At 34.5% G+C, this 23,806-nt stretch overlaps 2 protein-coding genes and 1 non-coding gene across 4 annotated transcripts; 1 reads left to right on the top strand and 2 right to left on the bottom strand.

Annotated features, from left to right (window-relative positions):
• Positions 1-1,361: 1,361 nt before the first annotated feature.
• Positions 1,362-13,611, bottom strand: LOC149898884 (uncharacterized). 2 transcript variants are annotated; one of them, XM_090114220.1, is made up of 17 exons: positions 13,168-13,611; positions 12,990-13,075; positions 12,764-12,914; positions 12,561-12,651; positions 10,774-10,933; positions 10,396-10,509; positions 9,888-9,994; positions 9,046-9,210; positions 8,659-8,760; positions 8,269-8,410; positions 7,720-7,836; positions 7,099-7,246; positions 5,474-5,605; positions 4,619-4,749; positions 3,585-3,748; positions 2,372-2,538; positions 1,362-1,479 (listed from the first exon to the last, which is right to left on the bottom strand). In XM_090114220.1, exons 1-17 carry the CDS (start codon positions 13,577-13,579, stop codon positions 1,373-1,375), a joined length of 2,496 nt encoding a protein of 831 aa, XP_089970346.1. In that variant the 5' UTR covers positions 13,580-13,611; the 3' UTR covers positions 1,362-1,372. The 2 variants fall into 2 exon arrangements, with proteins under 2 accessions (XP_089970346.1, XP_089970347.1); XM_090114221.1 differs by lacking the exon at positions 2,372-2,538 and having other exon boundaries at positions 1,377-1,479.
• Positions 10,962-11,033, bottom strand: TRNAE-CUC (transfer RNA glutamic acid (anticodon CUC)). The gene has a single exon. It is a non-coding gene; the product is annotated as a tRNA-Glu (tRNA).
• A 431-nt stretch (positions 13,612-14,042) lies between the features above and the next one.
• Tbc1d22 (TBC1 domain family member 22) lies at positions 14,043-21,575 on the top strand. The gene is made up of 4 exons (XM_090114531.1): positions 14,043-14,706; positions 15,577-15,789; positions 18,410-18,676; positions 20,755-21,575. Exons 1-4 carry the CDS (start codon positions 14,140-14,142, stop codon positions 21,160-21,162), a joined length of 1,455 nt encoding a protein of 484 aa, XP_089970657.1. The 5' UTR covers positions 14,043-14,139; the 3' UTR covers positions 21,163-21,575.
• The last annotated feature ends 2,231 nt before the right edge of the window (positions 21,576-23,806 follow it).

Here is a 23,806-nt window from a genome sequence, read left to right as displayed (position 1 = left end):
CTTGGTGCGCTCCGCAAACAGCGTTCACACGTTGGTGTCTTGTTCAGTTTGTTGTTACGCGTCAGCGGAGACAGTATCGTTGCGCGTCAATGAAATTTACGTTTAACCATGTTCCGATAGCGATGGAGGCCCGAGGCGCCGATGTGGACAAGCAATGAGGTTTTACAATTCGTAGAATTGTATCGACATGAAGGAATAATTTGGAATCCACGGCATGAACTACACAAAAATAAAACCATATGACTCAAAAAATTAGATGTTCTATTTTCTATTTATTATATTATTCTAGATGTTTTTCTTATCTCACTTTCATACAATGCGATAAAAAAATGAATATACATATTTATAAAATGAGTAAAATAGTATTAAAAAGTTACTTGTTCTTAAAAATTAAATAACAATATACAATGAGCATGATTTTGATCAAATTGTGCTTTATTACCTACATAAATAATATTATCATTTAATATAATAATATCTAAAATCTAATCTTTAAAGTTTCGTTTTATAGGTAGTTAAAATTAAATTAAATGTACCTAAAATGTACACATTTTAAACATTTGAAAAAATCTAAACATAATAATGTTTTATTTATACAGATATAAAAAAAGGACAATAGAGATTGGAAAATGGTATCATCGCAGACGGCAGAGTACACTCATTGTTATTGATGCACATGTACGTAATAATTAAACGCACTGTATATAAATAAATTGCCGCGGCTGCAAGAACTTCTACGGACTACGTCCATCTTTGAAGCGCCAATGCAGAATGATCAGTACGCCAATGTGTGAACAGGAATCTTGATATCCTTCATTTTTTCCCAACACGTTGGCCCAACGCCTTGGCCCCATGTGTACTGCCGCTATAAGATATTCTTAGATATTTGTACGGACGCATAAGGTTCAATTTAAATTGCTTATAAAGAAAATACGTCTTGCTTATACGATGCTCTAATTAACACAGCTCAATCGGAAATTATTGTTTTATCAATTACTAGCTTTCCGCCAGCAGCTTCGTCTGCGTAATCAAGGAAAAACCCGCATAGTTCCCGTTCCCGTCGGATTTCCGGGATAAAACCTATCCTTTGCTTTCCTCAAGTCTCTATCTCTCTACCAAATATGGAATAAATCCGTGCAGTGCTTTGAGTTTAGCCTGGACATGCATACAGACAAAAATTCTAAAAACTATATTATTGGCTTCGGTATCTATTGCAGATCATGCCCCAAGCACAGATTAGATACCTACTAGCCCCAAGTAGTCTTTCAAATAAATATTTAATGTATGTACAGGACTTTCCTATGATTTTATTATATGTCTAGAGATCATGGAACATAAAGGTAAAATAAAACACAAATTTCTAATAAAGCATTTATTTATATTTTGTAGGCTGTGAGCGATTTCTCGCAGACGGCAAACTGCGCGGTTTCTGTCCATGTTTTTCGCGCCAATCCGCTTCCAATTTTGCATACACGCCACCTATAACATCTTCTTATATATAAAAATGAATCGCAAAATGTGTTGGTAAGCGCATAACTCGAGAACGGCTGAACCGATTTCGATATTTCTTTTTTTATTATATTCCTTGAAGTACGAGGATGGTTTTTATGTAGAGAAAACGTAAATATGTACCACGGGCGAAGCCGGGGCGGACCGCTAGTTATTTATATTTTTTAATCTTCAATACTCTTCATTTAGGTTTAGAGGTTGGACTTTATATTAAATTATAAATTATAATATTATATTCAATAGGCTAAATACATGATCGTGTACAATCATTTTTATGACTTTTTAACAAGATTTTAAACTTAAAACTAACTATAACGTCTTTGATTCATAAATTTTTGTAAATTTACGTAGTTGAATAACAGCGTGTACACTGTACAGCCCCATAGAACTTAATTAACAATAAATGCAACTTCAATTTCATTTCTCAATGAAGGAAATAGCATTAGAGCTAGCGCGCACGAGCAACTTTGTCTCCGCAACTATTTTGTCTCTCCCATCAATTGTATGGGGAGTTGCGTCGCTACGTGCGCGCACTTTCATACTATACTAGCCCATGGGTGGAGAGACAAAATAGTTGCGGAGACATAATAGTTGCGGAGACAAATTTGCTCGTGCGCGCACTGTCTTAGATATATTCAACAAAAGTTATGTGACAAAAATATCGATTATCAAGTAACTATCAACATCGTATCACAGACTAATAATAATATACTACGTATACAAATCGTATTTTGTGGACTGAAGCTTTTAATTATAACAAAATTTCAAAATGTTCCTCATATTATCACATATTATGTAACTAAAACGAAAAAAAATATATTCAACAAAATAGTGCTGTAACAAAATTTATCGACATCGATACCCGCATGCGGCTTCGGTTTGACCGGATAGTGGTGTCTCTTAGCGAGTGTAGCGCGCATGTGAGCGGCCGCTCGTTCTTCATACCGCCGCTGGCCGTCTTGGTTACTGCGGGCGGAGAGTGTGGGGGCCCATATACGACCGCCGCCTGTTGTACCCCAGCGGCGAGATCTTGACGAATTTTAAATATTACTTATTAAATATCCTGGATCCTACTAAAATATTATAAAAGTAAAAGTTTATAAGATTTTACATACACATTACACACGTATTATACATATTTGTAAATTTTCGTTACGGAAGAGCGTATTGAAAAAGTATGTGTGAAATAAATATACTTTTCATTTTCATTTATAAGAATACAGTATGACTATGAATGTGCGTTTGAATGTACACCCTTTCGCATTGCATATTTAGAAATTGTAATGGTTAGGGAGCCAGGTGCAAATTTGGTTAACTATTTCCTCTCAAGAGATAATTCGTCAGACGCATGAGAGTATAGTATTATAAAGCCTCGTGAACGTCAGCTGGCGCTCGGTTGGGGGGGTGCCTCCCACGCACATAGGAAAAAAAATACATTCATTCATTCATTTCCTCTCAGCTAAAAATTTGTCAAATTGTAGCTAACCCAATATCTCAACGAAAAAAAATAGTCAGCTGGTTACAACATGGTGTATTATACGTCAGCTGGTGTCTCGAACATGAAAGTTAAATTTAAAGAAAAATTTATTTTCCGTTATTTCCTCTCAAACAAAAATTTACCTGATGATAGCTTATATGTAACTGTGGATAAATATATATGTCAGCTGGCTGTATCTTGGTGGAAAAACCGTCAGCTGATACGGGAGGCTACAACCGCTCTTCCCCCCAACCGAGCTCCAGCTGACGTTCACGAGGCTTCATAATACTATACTTTGATGCATTTTACTAATTACCGCTTGAGAGGAACTTGGTCATAAAATCTGCTGCTGGCTCCCGGACCATAAGTATGTGTGTAAAATAAAGGTCCTCATAATTATTATGTTACATAAAAGTTGATAAAGCTTAATTTACATACGGGTTATGTAACATGTCGTATTATAAGGAATTATGTATTATTCGGTGCTTATAAGAAATCTTGATCAACTTTAAAAAAAAAAATGTAGGTTTTAAAGCAATTTTATAAGTTTTACACAAAATATTTAATTTTAATATCCTTATATCAAAAATAAACTCACTTATTCCTATTACACGGTGGTGGAGGCATGCGTGTACGAGCGCGTGGTCTTCGTGGAGGAGTATCTTCATCGCTCCTTCCACTGTCAGAACTCTGTTCACTCTCATCAGAGTCTGTCGCTTCATCAGCCACTTCTAGCGCGTCTCCAGTACCACTGGTGCCTTGCTTCGGAAATATATGTTTATTAAAAACTGTTCTAATTTATTAAGGGCCGATTTTTCAACGCTTGGATAAAACTTATTCGTCGAATAATGTATAAAACTACCAATTTAAAAACGTATTCTAACTGCCCGTATTTGACAGTTTACGTAACATTTTAATATTATCGTGTAATACTTTATTGGACTGATAAGTTTTATCCAAGCATTGAAAAATCGGCCCTAAATGGAGGAAGTATTTAAACATTTTTATCTAGACTATAAGGAGGCGGTATTTTAATAAGTGATATTTTTTTATATACAGTTTTATCTCTGAATCGAAACTAGTTCTCATTAATGGAAAGACATTTTTATTGAGGTGACGGAAATAGGGAAATCGCATGACTGTTAGGTATTATAATTGGGATTTCTATCGCAACGAAAAGATTAAATAAATTTATACACATCGTTTAAAAGTTATGTTAAACATACAAAAATCAATATAACAGACACTCACAACTACGCAAGACGTACACAGGATAAAAAGGAGGCTCGTCATAAAGGCCTTTATAAATCAAAAGAACAACACATTTCTCAATATCGTAATACAGTTTTATTACAAATTTTATAAGGCAAAATACACAAGTTACAAGCAATATACTAACATTTATTAGCAGAAAATAAAAACAATATACAAAAAGCTGTTACACAACAACACATTTCTACAACAAAATCTAGCTATTTATAATTATTAAAAAATAACTTCGAACTCCTCTCAATACTTCAATATCATACGTACGAAAATATTTTTCAATAATCCAAAACCCAAACTTAAACTGCTTGAAATCAACAAATATACACACAAACAACGACTTACCGTGTAGTATATCTAGCTTACCTTATTCCTCGGACTTAAAAGTTTCGATTTAATTTCCGTCCGTTCTGGCGAAGCGTTGGAACAAGTGCCCGATATAGAGGGCGCTGGCGGTTGTATTGTGGCCAATACTGGTGAACCGGGGCGTACATTCGCTGTGATGTTCCAAAAGTCATAGATACGATTCCTTGATAGACTATTGACTAATAACATAGCTAACGTTAAACATTCCTTTTAAGAAAATTTACGTCTTAACTGCCATTTAAACACTGGTGAAATTACCTACACTATAAGAAATACACAAGCATAAAAAATATTTTTATCGATAACTTGCACGTACTTCACTAAAATACTTACAATAGTCTCTCCATAGTCGTAAATTTTTGAAAGCCAATTAGGGGATAATTTTGATGACATCACAAATTCGAATTAAAATATATACATCAATTCAATTTAAGCGCAATTTTATCTACTTTTGCCAATGTGGAGAGCGTATTTACAGCATTTTTATATTGGCTATTATTTTATATATATTTTTTACAATAAAATATAATGACGTACAACTTAATAATAATAGGGAACACCAGGTAACACTTTAAAAAAAAGCGCCAAAGTTTAACCTGAATATCAAAGTAAGTATAGTGTTGTACCTTATCTTATCGATATAATGCATGTTTTTTTTTTCATATTATCTGTAAGTACCTACACTTAGTTACGCTATTTCACTGACCTAAATAAGTATTGGCTGTATTCGTGTGAGTTTCTTCACGAAAATAAATAAAATTTAAACAGGATGGCATAAGAAAGTATAAGTATAAATGACTGAAACATCGTACGTCATTATATTTCAAACTTAACATAATAGTAAAACATTCTCACGGATAAACTTATTATTGCTCGTGTACAGTTTCCCCAGGAGTCCGAGCGGTTGCCGCGGCGGGACCAACTGTATCCCCTCCCACCAGAACACTTCCTTGCATTGGAGACGACCGGCTGCTTCTTCGCCCGGTTCTGGTAAATATCGATAAAATATATGTCGATATTTTTAATCGACTACAACATAACAAGGTTGTTGTTCGATATTGATAGTTGGTAATGATGTTATTTTAAACACGTTTTTGGTATGTGGATTATATGACGTATTAACTGTAGTATAATCAAAATATTTAAGAAAATTTTATATGGGTCATGGAAGAGCTAAATTGTTCATCTCTAATATATATTGTAATCTGCAACAGCTTCTGTATGTATTTCCATGACTCAGAAGCAATACTCTCAGAGCGAGCGCCCACGAGCAACTTAGTTGCCCGGCAACTATTTTGTCTCTGTCGCTGTCTCCTCGCAAAGTTTTGAACGATGCGCTCACGAAAGCGACAGCAACGCAACTTTTTCTTTAAAATTTTCTTCATTTATCAACATGGTTTTCGAAGAGACGGTTGTGGTCTGTGCTCTTGTCCCGCATAGTTCCCATTCCCGTGGGATTTCCGGGATAAAACCTATCCTATGTGTTAATCCAAGTTACCCTCTATATGTGTGCTAAATTTCATTGTAATCGGTTCAGTAGTTTATGCGTGAAAACTGAAAACCATACATATGTAGGTACCTACAAACCTTTCCTCTTTATAATATTAGTATAGATATGTAATCGTAATTGTAAAAAGTAAAGTAGTTTTTATTTAATAGATACTTTTTAGTGTATTTTTCAACACGAATCAAACGAGCTCAAACTCTATAAAGTTGAGTCAATATATTACTAAGTTCATATGGCCACCTTCCGATTCCATCATCAAATCAGCTCTATCTCATAATAATGTTTCATCGCTATCCAATTTACATGCGTATACAAAATTTCAGCTCAATCGGTTACCTGGAAATAAATCAAAGTTACTTGCTACATTTCAATTAAGTCATCGAGACCAGACAAAAATGCTCATAAAATAAAAACTACTGGGCTTATCCGAATAAAATTTATGGGACCAATTCCACACCATTCCGCATCAAAAAAAAAAAGAATCACGTAAACCGGTTCAGAAACCTCGGAGTAATCGGTGTCCATACATAAAAAAATATACCGGCCGAATTGATAACCTCCTCCTTTTTTTAAGTCGGTTAAAACTACTGTGTACGAGAATAAATACGTTGACATAAATAGGTATTATCGCTACGCCGGTTACGCGGCAACTGGCCGGCGGCCGTCGCCTGGCAACATTTTTGTCGCCGTGCGCGCACTTGCATTGAAACCAATAGATAGGGCGACAGTTGCGTCGCGGGCTTGTCTCCGAACCCGCGGACAAAAAAGTCTCCCGGGAGTTGCGTCGCTACGTACGCGCACTTTCATACTAGCCCATGGCTGGAGAGACAAAATAGTTGCGGAGACAAAATTGTTGCGGAGACAAAGTTGCTCGTGGGCGCTCGCTCTTAAAAACATGTAGATACAAGTGGATGACCCATTTAATAATAAACAGTTTCTAATTTCTACCCTTCATTTGCATTTCAAAACTCACCCCTCGTCACCAATCTGGTCAGTCGCTCAGGGAACATCAGCTGCGGCGGACGCATCGCGATAATGTCTCTGAATTTGTTGTATATCTCCATCACTGCCGCGTCTGTTGCTAAACTCTCGTCGGGCACGTGCTCACGGAATTGACAACCCTATTTTGTTTATTTAAAAGCTTTTTATCATTTTGTATGTTTAAAATTAGGCATTTGATAGGCAAATAGATAAAAAACATATCAGGTAGCCATAAAGTTAGGTTTCTCTTCAGTTAAGTATAATATATCAAGAAAACATATTTTATTTAATAGATAGTGTGATTCAAGAGTAAGGTTTTAGTATATCATTTATTAGGTTTTAGACAAAGCGGGCGAAGCCGCGGGCGGTAAGCTAGTCTCAAATAAAAGTGACATTTTTCAGCCCGTCAGCTATTTGTATGTACCTAAACTTAAAGTGACCACCATGACCGCCTCCTTGGTACAGTGGTTGACGCGTGAGCGTAGAACCGAGGGGTCCTGTCACTAGAGGACATGCATGGAACTTCAGTATTTAATCTAAAAGTAGGTCGGGTATGTGACAAGTATTTCAGAATACTTCAGTACTTAAGCTTCAACACGTAAACAATAAATACCGTATTCCGTGTAACAGTCTCGAATCGATACGCCCGTTCCCCGCAGCACGGGTATCTGCCGGCCGCCAGCGCGCCCAGCGCGTGTGCGCTCTGCGAGTGGTGGGAACACCACTCCATCTGTACCACCATTGTTTATTTATTTATTAGCTGTGCCCCCCGTTACTTTGCTCCTGTTGGTCTTAGTGTGATGATATATACTTACCTAGCCTATAGCCATCCTCCATAAATGGCCTATCTTTTTTTTATGTATGTGTAAATGCAATCTGTTCATAAAACATTCAATGAATGGACTATCTAACACCGAAGAGTTTGTTTGTTTGAACGCGCTAATCACAGGTTCGATTTGAAAATTCTTTCGGTGTTAGATAGCCTATTTATCGAGGATGGCTATAAGCTATATAACATCAGGCTAAGACCAACAGGACCGGAGCAATGCGGGTGAAACCGCGTGGAACAGCTAGTTATAAAAAATGACTTCAACGTTCATAAAAATAGATAATTTTATAAAAATGTAAAATATCTAACTTACAGCTTTAAATAAACGTTTACCTGATAAGCTGGAAAGTAGCTATCGCACAGTTGACATCTCAAGAAGTGACAATCAGCCCAGAGCCGCCAGTACACGCGGCGCCAAGAACGAAGCTCGCCGAACAACCAGGTTATATACTCGTTTAGACTCCATGATGGATCTCTGTAACATTTCTAGTCATATTTTCTGGTATTTTATGGTAATATTAATATATATAAATCTCGTGTCACAATGTTTGTCACAGTGTTTGTTATTGAATCGGGTATTTGAAATTTCATCGACTAAACTAACAACTAAATGCAATAATATCCCGGTGCATTTAGATTAATAAACCCCTTCCATTTTTTATCTGTGTCTATTCCTATAGGTAAAATTGAGAGCAATTTTTGATTAAAAACCAAGAAATATACTTAGAATGTGACGAAACAACATTTCCTCGTCGGTCAATCCTCATGGAGGCAGGCTGGCACGGCACTTGCTCTGCTATGTGCCTTCCTAGGAGCTTGTTACACCTTGCGAGAAATAAAAATTTCACTTTAGGAGTTAATTTATATTAAATTAGTAGCTTCATATTTGATAAACTGATATATAAGCCAAGTTATGTGCACAAATTATTTTTACGTTGGTGGCATTTCGAGATAAATTAAGACATAAAATAAACATAATATTATGTATAATTTATGTTGCCTGGAAGAGATGGCTTTTTAACAATAAGGTCATCGTTTGCGTATATCCTACACCTTTCTGGAGTTCGTAATGTTTTTTTGCACAAATGAAATATCAAGCACAATTCATACTTGCTACACTTAAAAAGCGTCGCTAGCGAAGCGTAGTGCCCGCGAAGCGTCTCCGGCACCGGTTCAGCGAGGGACAGTATCATCTTGCAGTACAACCGGGATTGAACCTTGTCCTTGCGGTCGCGGATGCTCTCTAGTTCCGCGTTTGTGTACATTGCTGCTAATCTATATGATTTTAAAACAAATTTAGAAGACCATCTATAGTAAAGACCGATGATAAATTATTTATGTATTTTGACGATTCAAAAGCATCAAAGCATGTGAATACAAGTGCTTTTGAATGCAAAACACTGTGCAAAATACGAATGCATTGTAGTAGAATAAATAAATTTTGAGTAGGATCATTTATATTTACTAGAGTCTAGACGAATGACCCGAAAACTTAGCTATGATATTGGTTAAAATACTGACTAAATATAGCTAAGAATAATTACAAAGAAGTTTGTTTAAAAAAAATTACACTCGAATCGACTCCCCAGTTAGTGGTACGTACTATGGTGTATATATAACAGGTCAAAAATAACATAATACCCCTCCTTTTGATTAAAAACCTTACTTTTAATTAATTCTTGATGTAATTTTAAAATCATCGATAACAGATATCCGAATTCCGAACGTAGCACATCACTATTGCTGTTGATAAGTAAGCCGGTAATTTAGAAATTTAATCATAGAATATTGTATTATAACAAACTCCATCAGAATGTGTCTGTCTGTCTGTTCTCGATAAACTTAAAACTGCAACGAATTGCATCGTATTGTAATATGCAATTTATTCCTGCCTATTTAATAATTAATACTTATATGTATTTGAAAATATTTTAATATCAATAAATACCTACCTGGTAAGCAAAGCGTCACTGAGGCATGCTAAGTTAGTTGTTGTTTTCACGATATCGTTCATGTGTGCGTGACAGTAGATGAGACAGTCGTGTAGCAGTGGTTCCATCTGAAAATATTACATTTTTGTATTATTTTGTTATAATGGCCCGTTCATAACTTCATACAGAGCCAAAATAAATAGCTGTTAAAATAATAATAATAGATTTGACTTTTTCATTTTTTTTTTTCTGTAAAGGTAAACGATAAAGAATATAGATAATAAGTTTTATTCGGCCAAATAACTTGAAAATTTAAATAAAGCAAGCGATCTTATTTATTTATTTATTTAATAATGTTCATTTCAACATGTTCGTTTAATTGTTAAATAATAAATTGTAGTTAATTTTTCATTCATATCCTCTTTGAGTAAAACAAATTAAAAACATACATCCTCCACGTATTATAATATCAACATAAACGCCACAGAGTAGCTAACATTACAGTACACCAAGTACAAATAAAACGCACCTGCAAAAAAGACGCGGACACCAGTATGGGAACAACGTTGTGCGGGTCGAGCAGCGGCCAATCAGCGACGAGGATGGAATCCCGCTTTACCCAGCGCATCAGCCAATCGAATATCTGTATTTGTTTTTCTTTTTTTAATATTAATTGGATAATATTCTTGGTATGTTTGTAAAATAAATAATCTAGATACATAAAAAAGAATCCCTATTTCCTTCAGACTTCAGTTATGGCATTATGCGTGAGTAGCTAGATCGATTTCAATACTTGTTTTTTTTTAATTAGTTATGGTCATGAGGTAGAAATGAACGAAGCCGCATGTAGCAACTAGCTAGGTTCCCTAATAATATTTTTTATCGTATTTAATAAAATAAAATAAACCTGTATATCACAATGCACAGATATATCCATATCTTCCAAGCGCTGACCCGCGGTGACGTCAGCAAAGTAACCCATTTTAGAAACTAAAAGTTTCTGCGGACACCTAAAGTCCTTTTTCAATCCTTTCACTTCGTCACAAACGTGAATTTCAACATCGCCACTGAAAAAAAAAATTAACAAAATGGGATTTCCGATACCGGGAATCGAACCCGAGCCTCCTGGGTGAGAGCCAGGTATCCTAGCCACTAGACCATATCGGATGTTACAAGTTGTTTGAAATAATAATAATATTTGTAAAACATTCATTGTAGCATTGAAATGAATAATAAGAAAAAATAAAGATTACAAACATGGCAAAAAAAAATTTTATGCTACCAAATTTCGATAATAACTGTGATAAAATATGGCTCAGATTATCCGACTTTAAATACAAAAAAATATGTCAACATTCACCATTGCACATTATATTTAAACGACTATAGTACGACATAAAAGAGATGAAATTAATTATTTTGGAACTAATTCGTTTTTCATTACCTGGCAACCCTGAATTGGCAATGTAGCTGTCAAGTTGAATAAAAATTTGTTGTTTTTTTCGTGAAGTGGAGAATTATTGAGATAAAATTGTTATTTAGAACAAGAAATTTAAATAAAAAAGGAGACATCATGAAAAAGGTTAAACGTAGCGGTGTCCGTGATGTGGTGTATAAAGTTTTTATTCGGTGTTTGTCCGAATTTCAAGCTGGAAATTTATTGACTGATTTGGAAAACGTTTACAAACGTACAGCAGAATATACCGGTGAGATTCCATTTATTTTTGCTCAGTACTACGTAAAATAGAATATTCCATTAGTAACGAGTGTTTAATGTATGTATGTATGGCGATTATTACGTTTTCGCAATTTAATTTGAGGTTATTTGTATGTAAACAAAAACTAGTTTTTATAGTGCGACCAGCACAATTTGAGTCAAGAAGTTATATCCAATCCAACCAGCCTCAAATAAAGTACCTAGTTTAGATTTTACTACATAGTATAGTGATAACTGTTTTCATACAGCTATCTATCTATTAATCAATCAAACCATAAGAAAAAAAATCATATTTACTGTATCATATTTACAGATACTGAAGATGCCCCGTACCCTCTTGCCAGTACTTCGAAACAGAGTGATGATCAGTCCTTTGAAGGAGGAGAATATTTAGATTTTGATGAATTATATTAATGTATTTATCTACAAAAAAAATAAAAATATGTGGTTTTCAAATCGCCTTGTTTTTTTCTACCCGACGGACCCAGAAAGAGGGTAATGTGTTTGAGCTGCATGTATGCTTGTTTGTTTGTATGTTTGATTCTATGTGCGCCTCTGCAGTCTAAACACTTGACCGATTTTTATAAAATAACTAATTCCTAAATACATTTAAGTAAAATTTGACCTAGGTAGGTCAATTAAAATACGAATGTATTTTTGTCTTAAATTACACTATTGCTACAATGAAACAATTATAACGGTTTAAATCGCGGTATTTATTTTAGATTATATTATATAGATTTTTGGATTTTTATTCTATAGTATCAAGATCGCTTGCGTCGCAGTATCAGTGTTGCTATATGAGCGACGGTGGCGCCCTCATTTATTTTCATCTCTTTTGTGTCGCACTGTATTTCAGTTTATATAAAGAAATAGACTTTCCGAAGAAAGTTTAAAAGTAAAACGCATTTTTACAAAAACGTCGAAGATGGAATCGACTCTAGGAAATTGATTGTAGCGCCATCTATTCAACTTACTCTTGTTTCTGATTTGCTCGTTCATGCGCTGCGATAACAGAAGATTTCCTTCGCCCTAAACGATCGCGGGATTCTTTTTCACTTACAAATCCTGGAAATATTATTATATATTTCAGTTTATAAGAATATTATTCACTAATTACCATAGAATAAAAAAATGTTTTTGTGCTATTTTTTTTTTAATTTTCACAATAGTGACGCACCTTCAAAGCTTGCCGGTTTTTTTACTTCCGTCGTCGATATATTTGAAGATGTCTTCTTTATGATTGGAGCATAAACGCTCGTTGTTTTGAATGGTTTCTTGTACCCCACTAAATATGGTAGAATGGAATCTAAAATTCCTTCGTTTATGACCTGAAATTTGATTTGTATTAGCGCCATCTATAAACTGCATGCAAAATTAATGTAACTAATTAAAATAAAACTCACGTCGTTTAATTTACAATTCAAGTTCACTTCCGTCCAAACACCTAACATTTCAACTCTTGGTTCAGGACAGCGTCTTCGGTTCTTACCTAAAAGCAATAATCTAAAGTTATAAAATCCTGTTGAAATTTTATTCAAATCAAACGATCGTTGTCTATGGTCGTTTTTAAAATCTACCTACCTTCAATTTCACTGCAACTATACCGTTTTTCAACTCTATCAATCACATTAATCTTTCTCTCAATTTGTGTGTCGCTTTTGCTAACAATCGGTTTTTGCATGCTAAATGCAGTCTGATACAAAAGATCCCTCTCTTGCTGTTCAATAACATGATTCAGCACAGTCAATTTCGAAAGTTCTTCCCAATTTATTTTCGATCCTTCATCCTCATCACCTTCCAAATGTTCATAAACTTGATATGCTGTTTTCATAAAATCGAAAAAATCCTTTACAGTTATAACTTCAGCATTAATTGCTTTTACTACTGAATTTCGTCTTGAAGACGTTTCTGATCTAGTAGGACTTCGTCTTTTTCCATCTCCTTTATCCATAAACATTGATGATGGATCATTATCTGGATTAGGACTTGCCATTTCACATTTATAAATCCCTTCTCGGTTTTCTAAACCATCTAAAATATCTGATTTATCGATCAAACGAGTTTCATGGAAACTGAATTACTTTGTAAATGTTATAACCAATTGATTTTTATTTCAGGAACATATTAGTTCAGGTAAAATATGTAATTTATTTTAGTTTTAACAATTCCGCAATATTAACAAAATAAAATAACATGTAAACAATAATATTGAAAGCCTGTTGAAAACCGGTATTATGTCAAAAAACTTTTTCATAAAAATGTTGTAAATACAGTGCATTGTGCAGTGCATGCATTAGCACTTCAATTTAAAATAAATATTTTATATTGGAATGTCCTACTTAAATTAATTAAAATTAATAGTGTTTGTAAGATTATTTATGAACTTTTTATGAACCATGTATGCGGTTTCCTGTCTCTGTGTTGCCTGCAAACGATAGTGCACCGTTCAAGTGATATGTCATATTGTCATTTGTCATTATTGTCATACAAAAGTTTTCGTGTTATTTTGTTGTCCTGGAAAGTTAATTAGAATGTCTCTTGCTGTATTTTATTATGGAAAGTTACCAAGCCGAATATGACAAGAACGGATTGTTGCCTGATACGTTTTGGAAGACTCCACAGCGAGCAGTGCCAGGCAGGCCCTTCCAAAAGATTGAAAATAACGAGGTTATGTCGGGGTCATCATATCAACAGTTCCAGGCGTCAGTGAACGATGCCTGGGATCTGGGCGATGACGACATTATCTCCGGCATCGCGGAGACTAAGATATCAAAAGCCATATCGCAGACTGTAGCTTTAAATGTAATTAATTCTCACCGTAATAGTACTAAAAACGTAAACAAGAATGACGTCAAAATTGTCAGTGAGAGTGTTAAACCGCAGGAAGAAGCGGTTGCGGTGAAGAAAAATGAGATAAAAAGACCAAGCGTGGGAACTGGTGGTAGTTCTGGGCCTCTACGTCACTACCCTGGGCGGCCGCGGCCCGTGCGGCCATCCGCCTTGATACCTCGCGAAGAAAGTAGCGAATCTAAATTAGAACGATTCCAACAGCTCCTAGATAGTTCAGTTTTAGATCTAGATGAGTTGAAACAACTAAGCTGGTCTGGAATACCAATTAAGGTCAGTTATTTATGGTTAATTTATTCATTGATTATTATGCCAATGACTCATGAAGTTTTTATATTTAATTAAGGTTTTAAGCCTCATATAGTATGTACTTAGTGCTGATTACAGAGAGATTACATTATTCTGTGTTATTATTGAATAAAAGAGTTCAATAATGAAATGGAATAATATATTAAAGTATTATCTAATTAAAGTATGAAAGAAAAAATAAGCATCTACCCATACAGACAAAAACAGGAATAAGAGAAACATCAAACATGATTTCATTTGAAACTCAAGAGCTGTATGGTGTTGAGAAACATGTAATAGGAATCTATCCTATTTAGGCTTGTAAATAAGATCAAACTATAATTCCAATTTCTCTGAATACCAACCAAATTGTGTACATAAGAACCAAAAATACTTCTTCAAACTCATGGTACATACTTTCCCTCCAGGGCCCATCGAAAATTTCCACACTGTATATTAGAAAATCGTGTTACACTATTAATAATGCAAGAGCTGCTGAATGGAAAATAATGATTTTTGATTCATCAGATGTATCCATCAAAATTTCCATACTGTATAGTTAAAATCTTTATAGAAATGGGGGTCTTCAAGCGAAGAGTGAACCGGTACCTACTAGGGAAGAGCGTACCATCTTAGACCGCATCTTAGCTTTCCATCAGGCGAGATTATGGTCAAGCGCTTGCCTATCTTAAGTAAAAAAAAAACAAGAAATGCAATTGATTATTGATCCACGCTAGAGTGATAGCATGACACCTCTTATCACAAAAAATTTATTTATTTATCTTAAACCTATTCCTACCAGGCAAGTGTGATCAGCAGTACAAAATTTATTTAACCCAAACCTAACCCTTTCAGGCGAGAGCGGTAGCATGGCGGCTGCTAGCTGGCTATTTACCAGCGAACACGGAACGGCGTACAGAAACACTGGACCGTAAACGCGCGGACTACAAACACTTGGTGCGGCAATACTATGACTCTGAGAGGGAGGAGGATACGTATCGGCAAATACATATTGATATACCGAGGATGAGCCCGCTGGTTGCGCTGTTTCAGCAGATTACAGTACAAGTGAGTTGTGTATTATTTTACTAGCTTTTTGCTAGTATAGTCATGGGAATAAGATGTTTTGTGGTAGTTAGTATTTGGTATGTTCTTTCATGTATGAAATACTAGCTGCGCTCCGCGGTTTTACCCGCGTTGCTCCGCTCCTGTTGGTATTAGCGCGATGAGCCTTCCTCGATAAATGGGCTATCTAACACCGAAAGAATTTTTCAAATCGGACCAGTAGTTCCTGAGATTAGCGCGTTCAAACAAACAAATTCTTCAGCTTTATACTATTAAGTATAGATGGAGTTTTGTCATGTGTGTAGCTTGTGTGTAGCATTTTAACATTATAAGACTGTTACATATAGACAGAAAAGGTTTATTTATATGAAAAACTAGCAGCATGCTAATACTGCTTCTATCTTACGTTGTATGCATAGTATCTGCATCTTATGTCTGTGTATATAAGTTATCTGAACAGAGTATTTCAAATCAGTTCAGCAGTTTTGTTATGACACAAATAACAATCTATACTAATATTATAAATGCGAAAGTAACTGTCTGTCTGTCTGTTACTCAATCACGCCTAAACTACTCAACCAATTTGCTTGAAATTTGGTATGGAGATATGTATTTTGATACCCGAGAAAGGACATAGGCTACTTTTTACCCTGGGACATAGGATAGGTTTTATCCCGGAAATCCCGAAGGAACTATGCGGGTTTTTCTTTGACTGCGCAGGCGAAGCCGGGGGCGGAAAGCTAGTTTTATATAAAGTAAAAATACATGAAATCTAGAGATGTAAATATATACACATACTACATGATTACTTATTATTTGTATAAGTATAATAATAAGAAGAAGCTGAAATCCATAATCTTTCTCTCTTAATTAGAATAAGTATGACTACTAATATATCCTGTAGAAAACAAAGAGACAAACATTGTTGATAATACATTATTTTATAGTCACGTTAGTTTGCGATAAACATATCAATGTCACAAAGTCTATGATTGAATGTAAACCAGTTTGAGAATGCAATAATGACCTTGTATCGTATTCCTTTACGATGTTTATCTTAACCCTTAATTACTCGCGTCAATTTAGTTACACTTACGCTCGCGTGGGGTATATTTAACCCCAATGTTACAGGTACAATAAAACATGTTTTTAATGACATACTTTTATTTTTATTATAAAAATTAGAAAGAGACAACATTGTTCTAAATTATAATACTATCTTTAATCAATATAAATATAATAAACTTTTAAAGATGAAGCTTTAAATTTAGGACCTTTTTATTCAATACATTTATCACATATCATAGTAGAATGGTCGTGCTGGTCGTTGCTGGTGGAATTTGGCACACATAAATCTTATTTTTTTATCCTTTGACCTTGGACAGATATGACACCTTTTATAAGTTGTCGATGGACCACCTCTGGAAGTGGGGCTAGGATCCTGAACTTGAGCATTTTTTTAGCCGTTTTTGTATGGCCCTTGGCAGTGTGGTAAATATAACCATAGGCCATCTTTTTGTTCGTCTGCCGACGTTATAGTTAGCACACATTTGGTTGAGTTGTGGTCACTCTGGATCACGTCCTCGTCTACCTCATCTTCATCGGAACTTCATCGGAACTATCTATGATGCTTTCTTCGTCGTCTTCCAAACGCTCAACAATCTGGTAGTTAGAAAGACGCTTACTTGCCATTTTAGGCGTTCTAACCTAAAACAAAGATAAGTAAAAAAACAAACCATTTAGTATGTGTACTGCACATTATAAAATAAAATTCCCATACTCACTCGTCCAAAAAAGTTGCACGAATACTCGCGTGGGGCAATATATACCCCAGACGCGATCTCCTGGCACAACCACACTACATGGAGCGGCGTTCGCAAGTGATTCACGGCAGGGGAAGGTATTTAGGCAGCTACTAAGAAAGGCACGCAGGTAGCTTTAAAAATGGCGGAGATACGACGCTTCAAATACGCCGTGGGGTTAAATATACCCCACGCGAGTAATTAAGGGTTAAGAATAGTATCACATTTCTCTTGTTGTTTAGACCTGACCTGAGATTCTTATATTAGACAGGATTATATGGCCTTGGGATGAATGCTTCAGTTTTATCTTGTCCTGATAAAGAGAAATAACATAAAATACATATCAAATATCAATATGTCAAAAGTTAATTTGTCTGATTTATTTCCTTAGGGTCAATTTTTCAATCCTTGGTTAAAATTTATCCGTCCAATAAAGTACATATTACATGAACATTTTAAAATGTCACCTGTAAACTGCCAAACACGGACAATTAGAATACATTTTTGTAATGGTAGTTCAATACGTTATTTGATGAATAAGTTAACCAAGGATTGAAAAATCAGCCCTAAGTAATATTTTATTGATTCAAACATAAATCGTCTCCCAAAGATCTTTTGGATCATCAATTATTTTTCATAATAATTATTAGTTACCATCAATAGTTTGTTACGGAGCCGAAATTCGAGTATGAAACACTGTCGTTATAAACATTAGTTCTTCCGACTTTACAAGTACCGTTAATTGATATAACCATAATCTTCAGCAAGACAAATGCTTTTTGCTACACATTCTAACAATTTACGACAAAAAACAATTTCAGGTGATGTTCGAGCGAATCCTATACATCTGGGCAATCCGGCACCCGGCATCGGGTTACGTGCAAGGCATAAACGACCTCGTGACTCCCTTCTTCATGGTGTTCCTCCAAGAGGCAGCACCGAATAAGGAGCTAGATAATTTCCCTTTAGACTCGCTTACGGAAGAGCAGCGGGATATCATAGAAGCAGATTCGTTTTGGTGCCTTTCGAAGTTCCTGGATAGTATCCAGGATAATTATATCTTTGCGCAGCTTGGTATACAGTATAAGGTGAGACTTAAATTAAAGATGACATGTGGAAAAAGGACTTTATACATGTACACATTTTAATAACTCAGGCCCCGGAATCACAGACACAATAGAAAATCTATTGTGTCGTGGACCGATCGGGCCGTTCCGGGCTCAATGGGTTAAATAATATTTTCATTTTACATGTAAATAGATGTTTATTTCTCATCAACCAATTTCAATTATGAAAATATAATAATATGTAGTCATTTATAAAGCATTTGAATGCCATAAAGCCAAATAAAATAATAAATTCAATTATAATTTTGTGCTAATTAAAACACTGCAATGGTATACTTTTTATATAAATTATAAAACACTAGCTGAGCAGTGCAGTTTCACCCGGGGACGAATCCGCAGCATAAGCGAATATTAGCTTATGTTTTATTCTGATCTAAAAACTACATCCACAGTATTACAATATTATTTCCTACAGTAAGGAATCGCCTTTGATGTCGCGCGATGCCGCCGCCAGCGTAGGTACTTACGCTGCCACACGAAAATACGCTAGGGTTGCAACAAATGGGAAATAAAACAATTTTGATTATTAATATTATGATGAAATCATTTATTCATATGTACATTCAAAATAATTGCGATTATTAAATCTGATGTAATTATTTGTTCATAAATATATAATTACAGATATTGCACTGCTAAATATTATTTACGTGGACACTTTATTTTTGGATGTTCTTAATTGTATATTATACCATTTAACTAAGTAATGTATTCGCATTGGGATGTACAATCTGATTAGAAAATAATGAGGACAACATATACATAGCTTTGATTTTAATTCAACAGATACAATTAATACAATCTTTCTGAAATATTGTTTCCTTCTGGGATTTCAATGTAGATTTACATCCGTAAACGGAACAGTTTTTGCGCGTCATATTAGAATATGTAAGTACCTATGTATAATAAAATTATTACACAAAAAATACGACTGCGTCGTCCTTTCGCGATAGTTAATGCAAACTCAGCGTGATTGCATTAAGCGGCCCGCGTCGCCCGACCCCCCGCCAATTCCCCTCCGTTTCTCTGCACAAGTACATTCGTCGCCATACTGTAGGATGGTAATACTGTGCTACATCACTGCCAACTACCATGAAAATCGTTTCAGTGGTTTTCGCGTGAAAGAGGAACAAACATACATCGATCTTCACAAACTTACATATTTATCATATTACTTACAAAAGATAGATTCTTCATACAATATTTAATTCTAATTTTCTTATCAAGCACTTAAGTAGCTTACAGTATTATATCACATTATAATGAACATTATGTTGTGATTTGATAAGGTTTATTGTCACTACTTCTGTGAAGTAGTCTTATTGATAAATGATAAGGAAATTCGCTTTAATGTTTAAGAATATAATTATTATGTAAGAGATCGAAAATAGGGTAACTTGTCAGTTATTATTGTGATTATCAATTTTTATTTTTAAAGTGAAACTTTTTTAGACGCGTTGAGAGTAAAATGGCAATACCGTCACGCTATTTAGTAAGGCAAACAATTTTGGTATCTTTGAATCTTGCCAATTAAGTTTCACTTCTGATACGTGTGCTCGTCACACACATGCTTTTTTTTTAAATAAACTCTGATTTATATAATTTAACTAGCGGTCCGCCCCGGCTTCGCCCGTGGTACATGTTTACGTTTTCTCTACATAAGAACCATCCTCGTACTTCAAGGAATATAATAAAAAAAGAATTATCGAAATCGGTTCAGCCGTTCTCGAGTTATGCGCTTACCAACACATTTTGCGATTCATTTTTATATATAAGATTATCAGAATATGTAAATTTCAAATTGAGGGAAATCTGCAAGTTCAAATATATTTTATTTTTAGCAAATATATTATTTTTGCTGTTGAGAACATATTCATTATAACCTGTCTCCAGATACCTAAGAATTTGCATCTAAATCATCTAAATGTCTTATATATAGATTTATAGACTATCAACTGAAAAGTTTTTAAAATCTTATTCATAAAATATGTACTGTTGCAGTAATCTGTTCAAACTTAACATGTTCTAATTTTTTGCAGGTGAATCAACTAAAAGAACTAATCCGTCGCATCGATCTGCCCCTCCACGAGCACCTCCAGACCCACGGCGTCGACTACCTGCAATTCTCATTTCGCTGGATGAACAACCTCCTCACTAGAGAAATACCCCTCCCTTGCACTATAAGGCTATGGGACACGTATCTTGCCGAATCTGACGGCTTTGCAACTTTCCAACTATACGTTTGCGCGGCATTCCTCCTACATTGGCGCGAAAGACTCATGCAAGAAAGGGACTTTCAAGGTCTCATGATCCTTCTACAGAACGTGCCCACTCAAAACTGGACCGACTCCAACATCAGCATGCTCGTCGCCGAAGCTTACAGGCTAAAGTTCGCGTTCGCGGATGCTCCGAACCATTTGCACAACGCGGGAAAATCTGACAGATGACGGGAGTGACGCGTGTCTATGGTCAACCTTTTGCGCCACGTTTACACTTTCGATACAACGCCATTCGTCTATGCTAAAGCTTTATATGTTAGGAAAAGTGTAAATTTGGTAAACGAAATTTTAAATTTGCAACGGCACGGCGACACGACTGCGTGAGGGACCGAACGAAATTGCGTACAGCAGGGTAATATGACCTTGAATGGTAAGCTTTAAGTTTTTTTCTCGGTGGTTGTTTATGGCCTAAAAATGTTTTCGCAAGGGCGTTCGCTCATGTATAAAGACCTTTTATTTTAATTTTTTTTTGTCTATCATTTATGTATTTTATGAGTATGTTATTTTAGTTAGATTTTATTTTAGCACTGTATGTTTATGAAGTGTTTTATTGACGCCTTAATAAAATATTAAAGAAATGATTACTGCATTTTCATTAACCTCTTATGTTGACTGTATCATGATAAAGCAATACGCAAAGGAAAGGCTTGATTAGTGATAAGTGGATACCTATAAAAAGTATGGACATAAAGCTGTCTTACACAAATCTATTCTTGTATTTAGCCGACATCTTGAACATCTTGGTTTTACACACCTTATTGATGATATGTACTAATATTATAAAACTAAAGAGTTGTTTGATTGCTTGCTTAAACGCGCTAATCTCGAGAACCTAATCTGGGATAGCCCATTTATTGAGAAAGGTTATTATTATATCATCACGCTAAGACCAATAGAAGCAGAGCAATGCAGGTAAAACCGTGGGGCACAGCTAGTGTCTGATAATTTAATTTTCAATCGACCTATAGAAATTAAGAAATGTCAACAAAAAGTTACTAGGAATAAAGAATCAAACATATTTATTTCGCTAACATTTCAAAACAATAAATCGCCCAATTTTTTAAAATGCATCTAGGTAATCACTAAAATAATATTGTTGCTACACATTACACAAAATTAAAATCATAATACGTACAGCGTCTTTGCTAATATTTCGCTCAGGCGTTGCACTTGAACTTGGCAACATTGACCTATTGCACTTGCGCAGATGACCTTGACCTGCGCTCAAATTGACAGGTGACCGACTTATGTAAACAAACTTTTATCTGCCAACCTGGGGGGTAACCGGCACCTTTAGAATAACAGTCTTATTATGGGTACGTTCTGTTGCGTTCACAAAATAATCTTACTTTTTTGGCACCGGGACCTTCTAAAACATATGTAAACCAATTGCAACAAGACTGTTTCGAGCGGTTTCGAGACGTCAATCGAAAAATTGGAACCGGCACGCTCTCTTTGACATTTAGCATTCTTGTTATAATGTCAATAATGACAGTTTTAAGCAATTTTAGTGAAGTTGTAAATATGGAACTTTTATAACATTATTTTGAATATTATTAAAAGAATACACATCAAATTTAAGTGAAACGTATGTAGTTGGAAATCTATTTAATAAATGAAGCTTTTAAAGAAGATAATACATTTATTAAATTAAAAATGCAAAATTAACATAACTACATCATCGGGTTGTTCCAAGAAAAGGCTTCAAACCTTTTGATTTAAGAAGAATCGTGTAAATAATTTATTATTGCGAAGTGCGCAATCATCAAGAGTCTCTATGGGATATGGGGGCATCATATGAACAATCTTAAAATACAATTATAACCTACAGATTTATGTGTGTAAGATAAAAGTAATGTAAGTACCATACCTACCCAATGCAAATCTTAAGAGTATATTTAAAAATACGTTTGTTTATGTACACATTCTCCACTTGTTATTTCTCTATATAATAAAATGCAACCCTACTTATTCTCTAAACATAAATTTTATCTAATACCTACTCAATGTAAATCTATAAAAGATTCTTTATTATTTCTTCTTGATTCAATATAGTATTGACTGGCTATTTTATCATGTTATATTATTTATATAATAAAACACTTAAAAGTAAATCTACACTCAAATGCACTACCCATATTATACTTATGTTAGGGATCTCATTTAATTTTGAGAAATAAAACCATTATTTATTTCCAGATTCTACAATCAATTCCGAGCACAAGGAATAAGATTACCCAGCGTAACCACATGGAAGCATTGATAGTATTCAAGAAGCTATAAAGTGCCAGCGCAACATGAATATATTTTTTTCAATAGGAAGCAATATCATGCTTTAAATGTATTAGTGCAATTAAAAACATATTTTATAAATCCAAAATCTTTATTTAGTCCATTTTATTTATTCATTGACAAAACATTTGCTCCTTTACTTCTCTTGATAACATTTATATATAAAAAAATGTAATAAAACATGGAATTATTTGAAAATAGATTCAATTCTATTTTGATTAAATATTAATTAAAAACAATTAGGTATATTACTCAAATCCAAATTTGTAAGTAAATAGCATATTAAAAACACCCTTGATTAAAAAAATTAAGTTTTATTTATAGTATCAGCCTTTAAAACTTAAAATGCAATAAACAAAAACTTTATATTTACATCACAATGAATAATTCCTACACTAATAGATTAATGGTATTTATATTTTTATTTTAAATTTAAATTAATTATTGTATTTGCATATAAATAAAGAGTAGATAAATAATTTAAAAACTTGCAGTACTTATGTATACTTTTAATTTCATT

The sequence above is a fragment of the Colias eurytheme genome, chromosome 21 (assembly GCF_061535395.1).
Source record: "Colias eurytheme isolate Ceu_HAF_F1 chromosome 21, ilColEury1 Martin Lab GWU primary, whole genome shotgun sequence".
In the NCBI taxonomy this organism is placed as follows: domain Eukaryota; kingdom Metazoa; phylum Arthropoda; class Insecta; order Lepidoptera; family Pieridae; genus Colias; species Colias eurytheme.
Note: the sequence above shows the minus strand (reverse complement) of the source record. Positions and strands in the feature narration are given on the sequence as shown.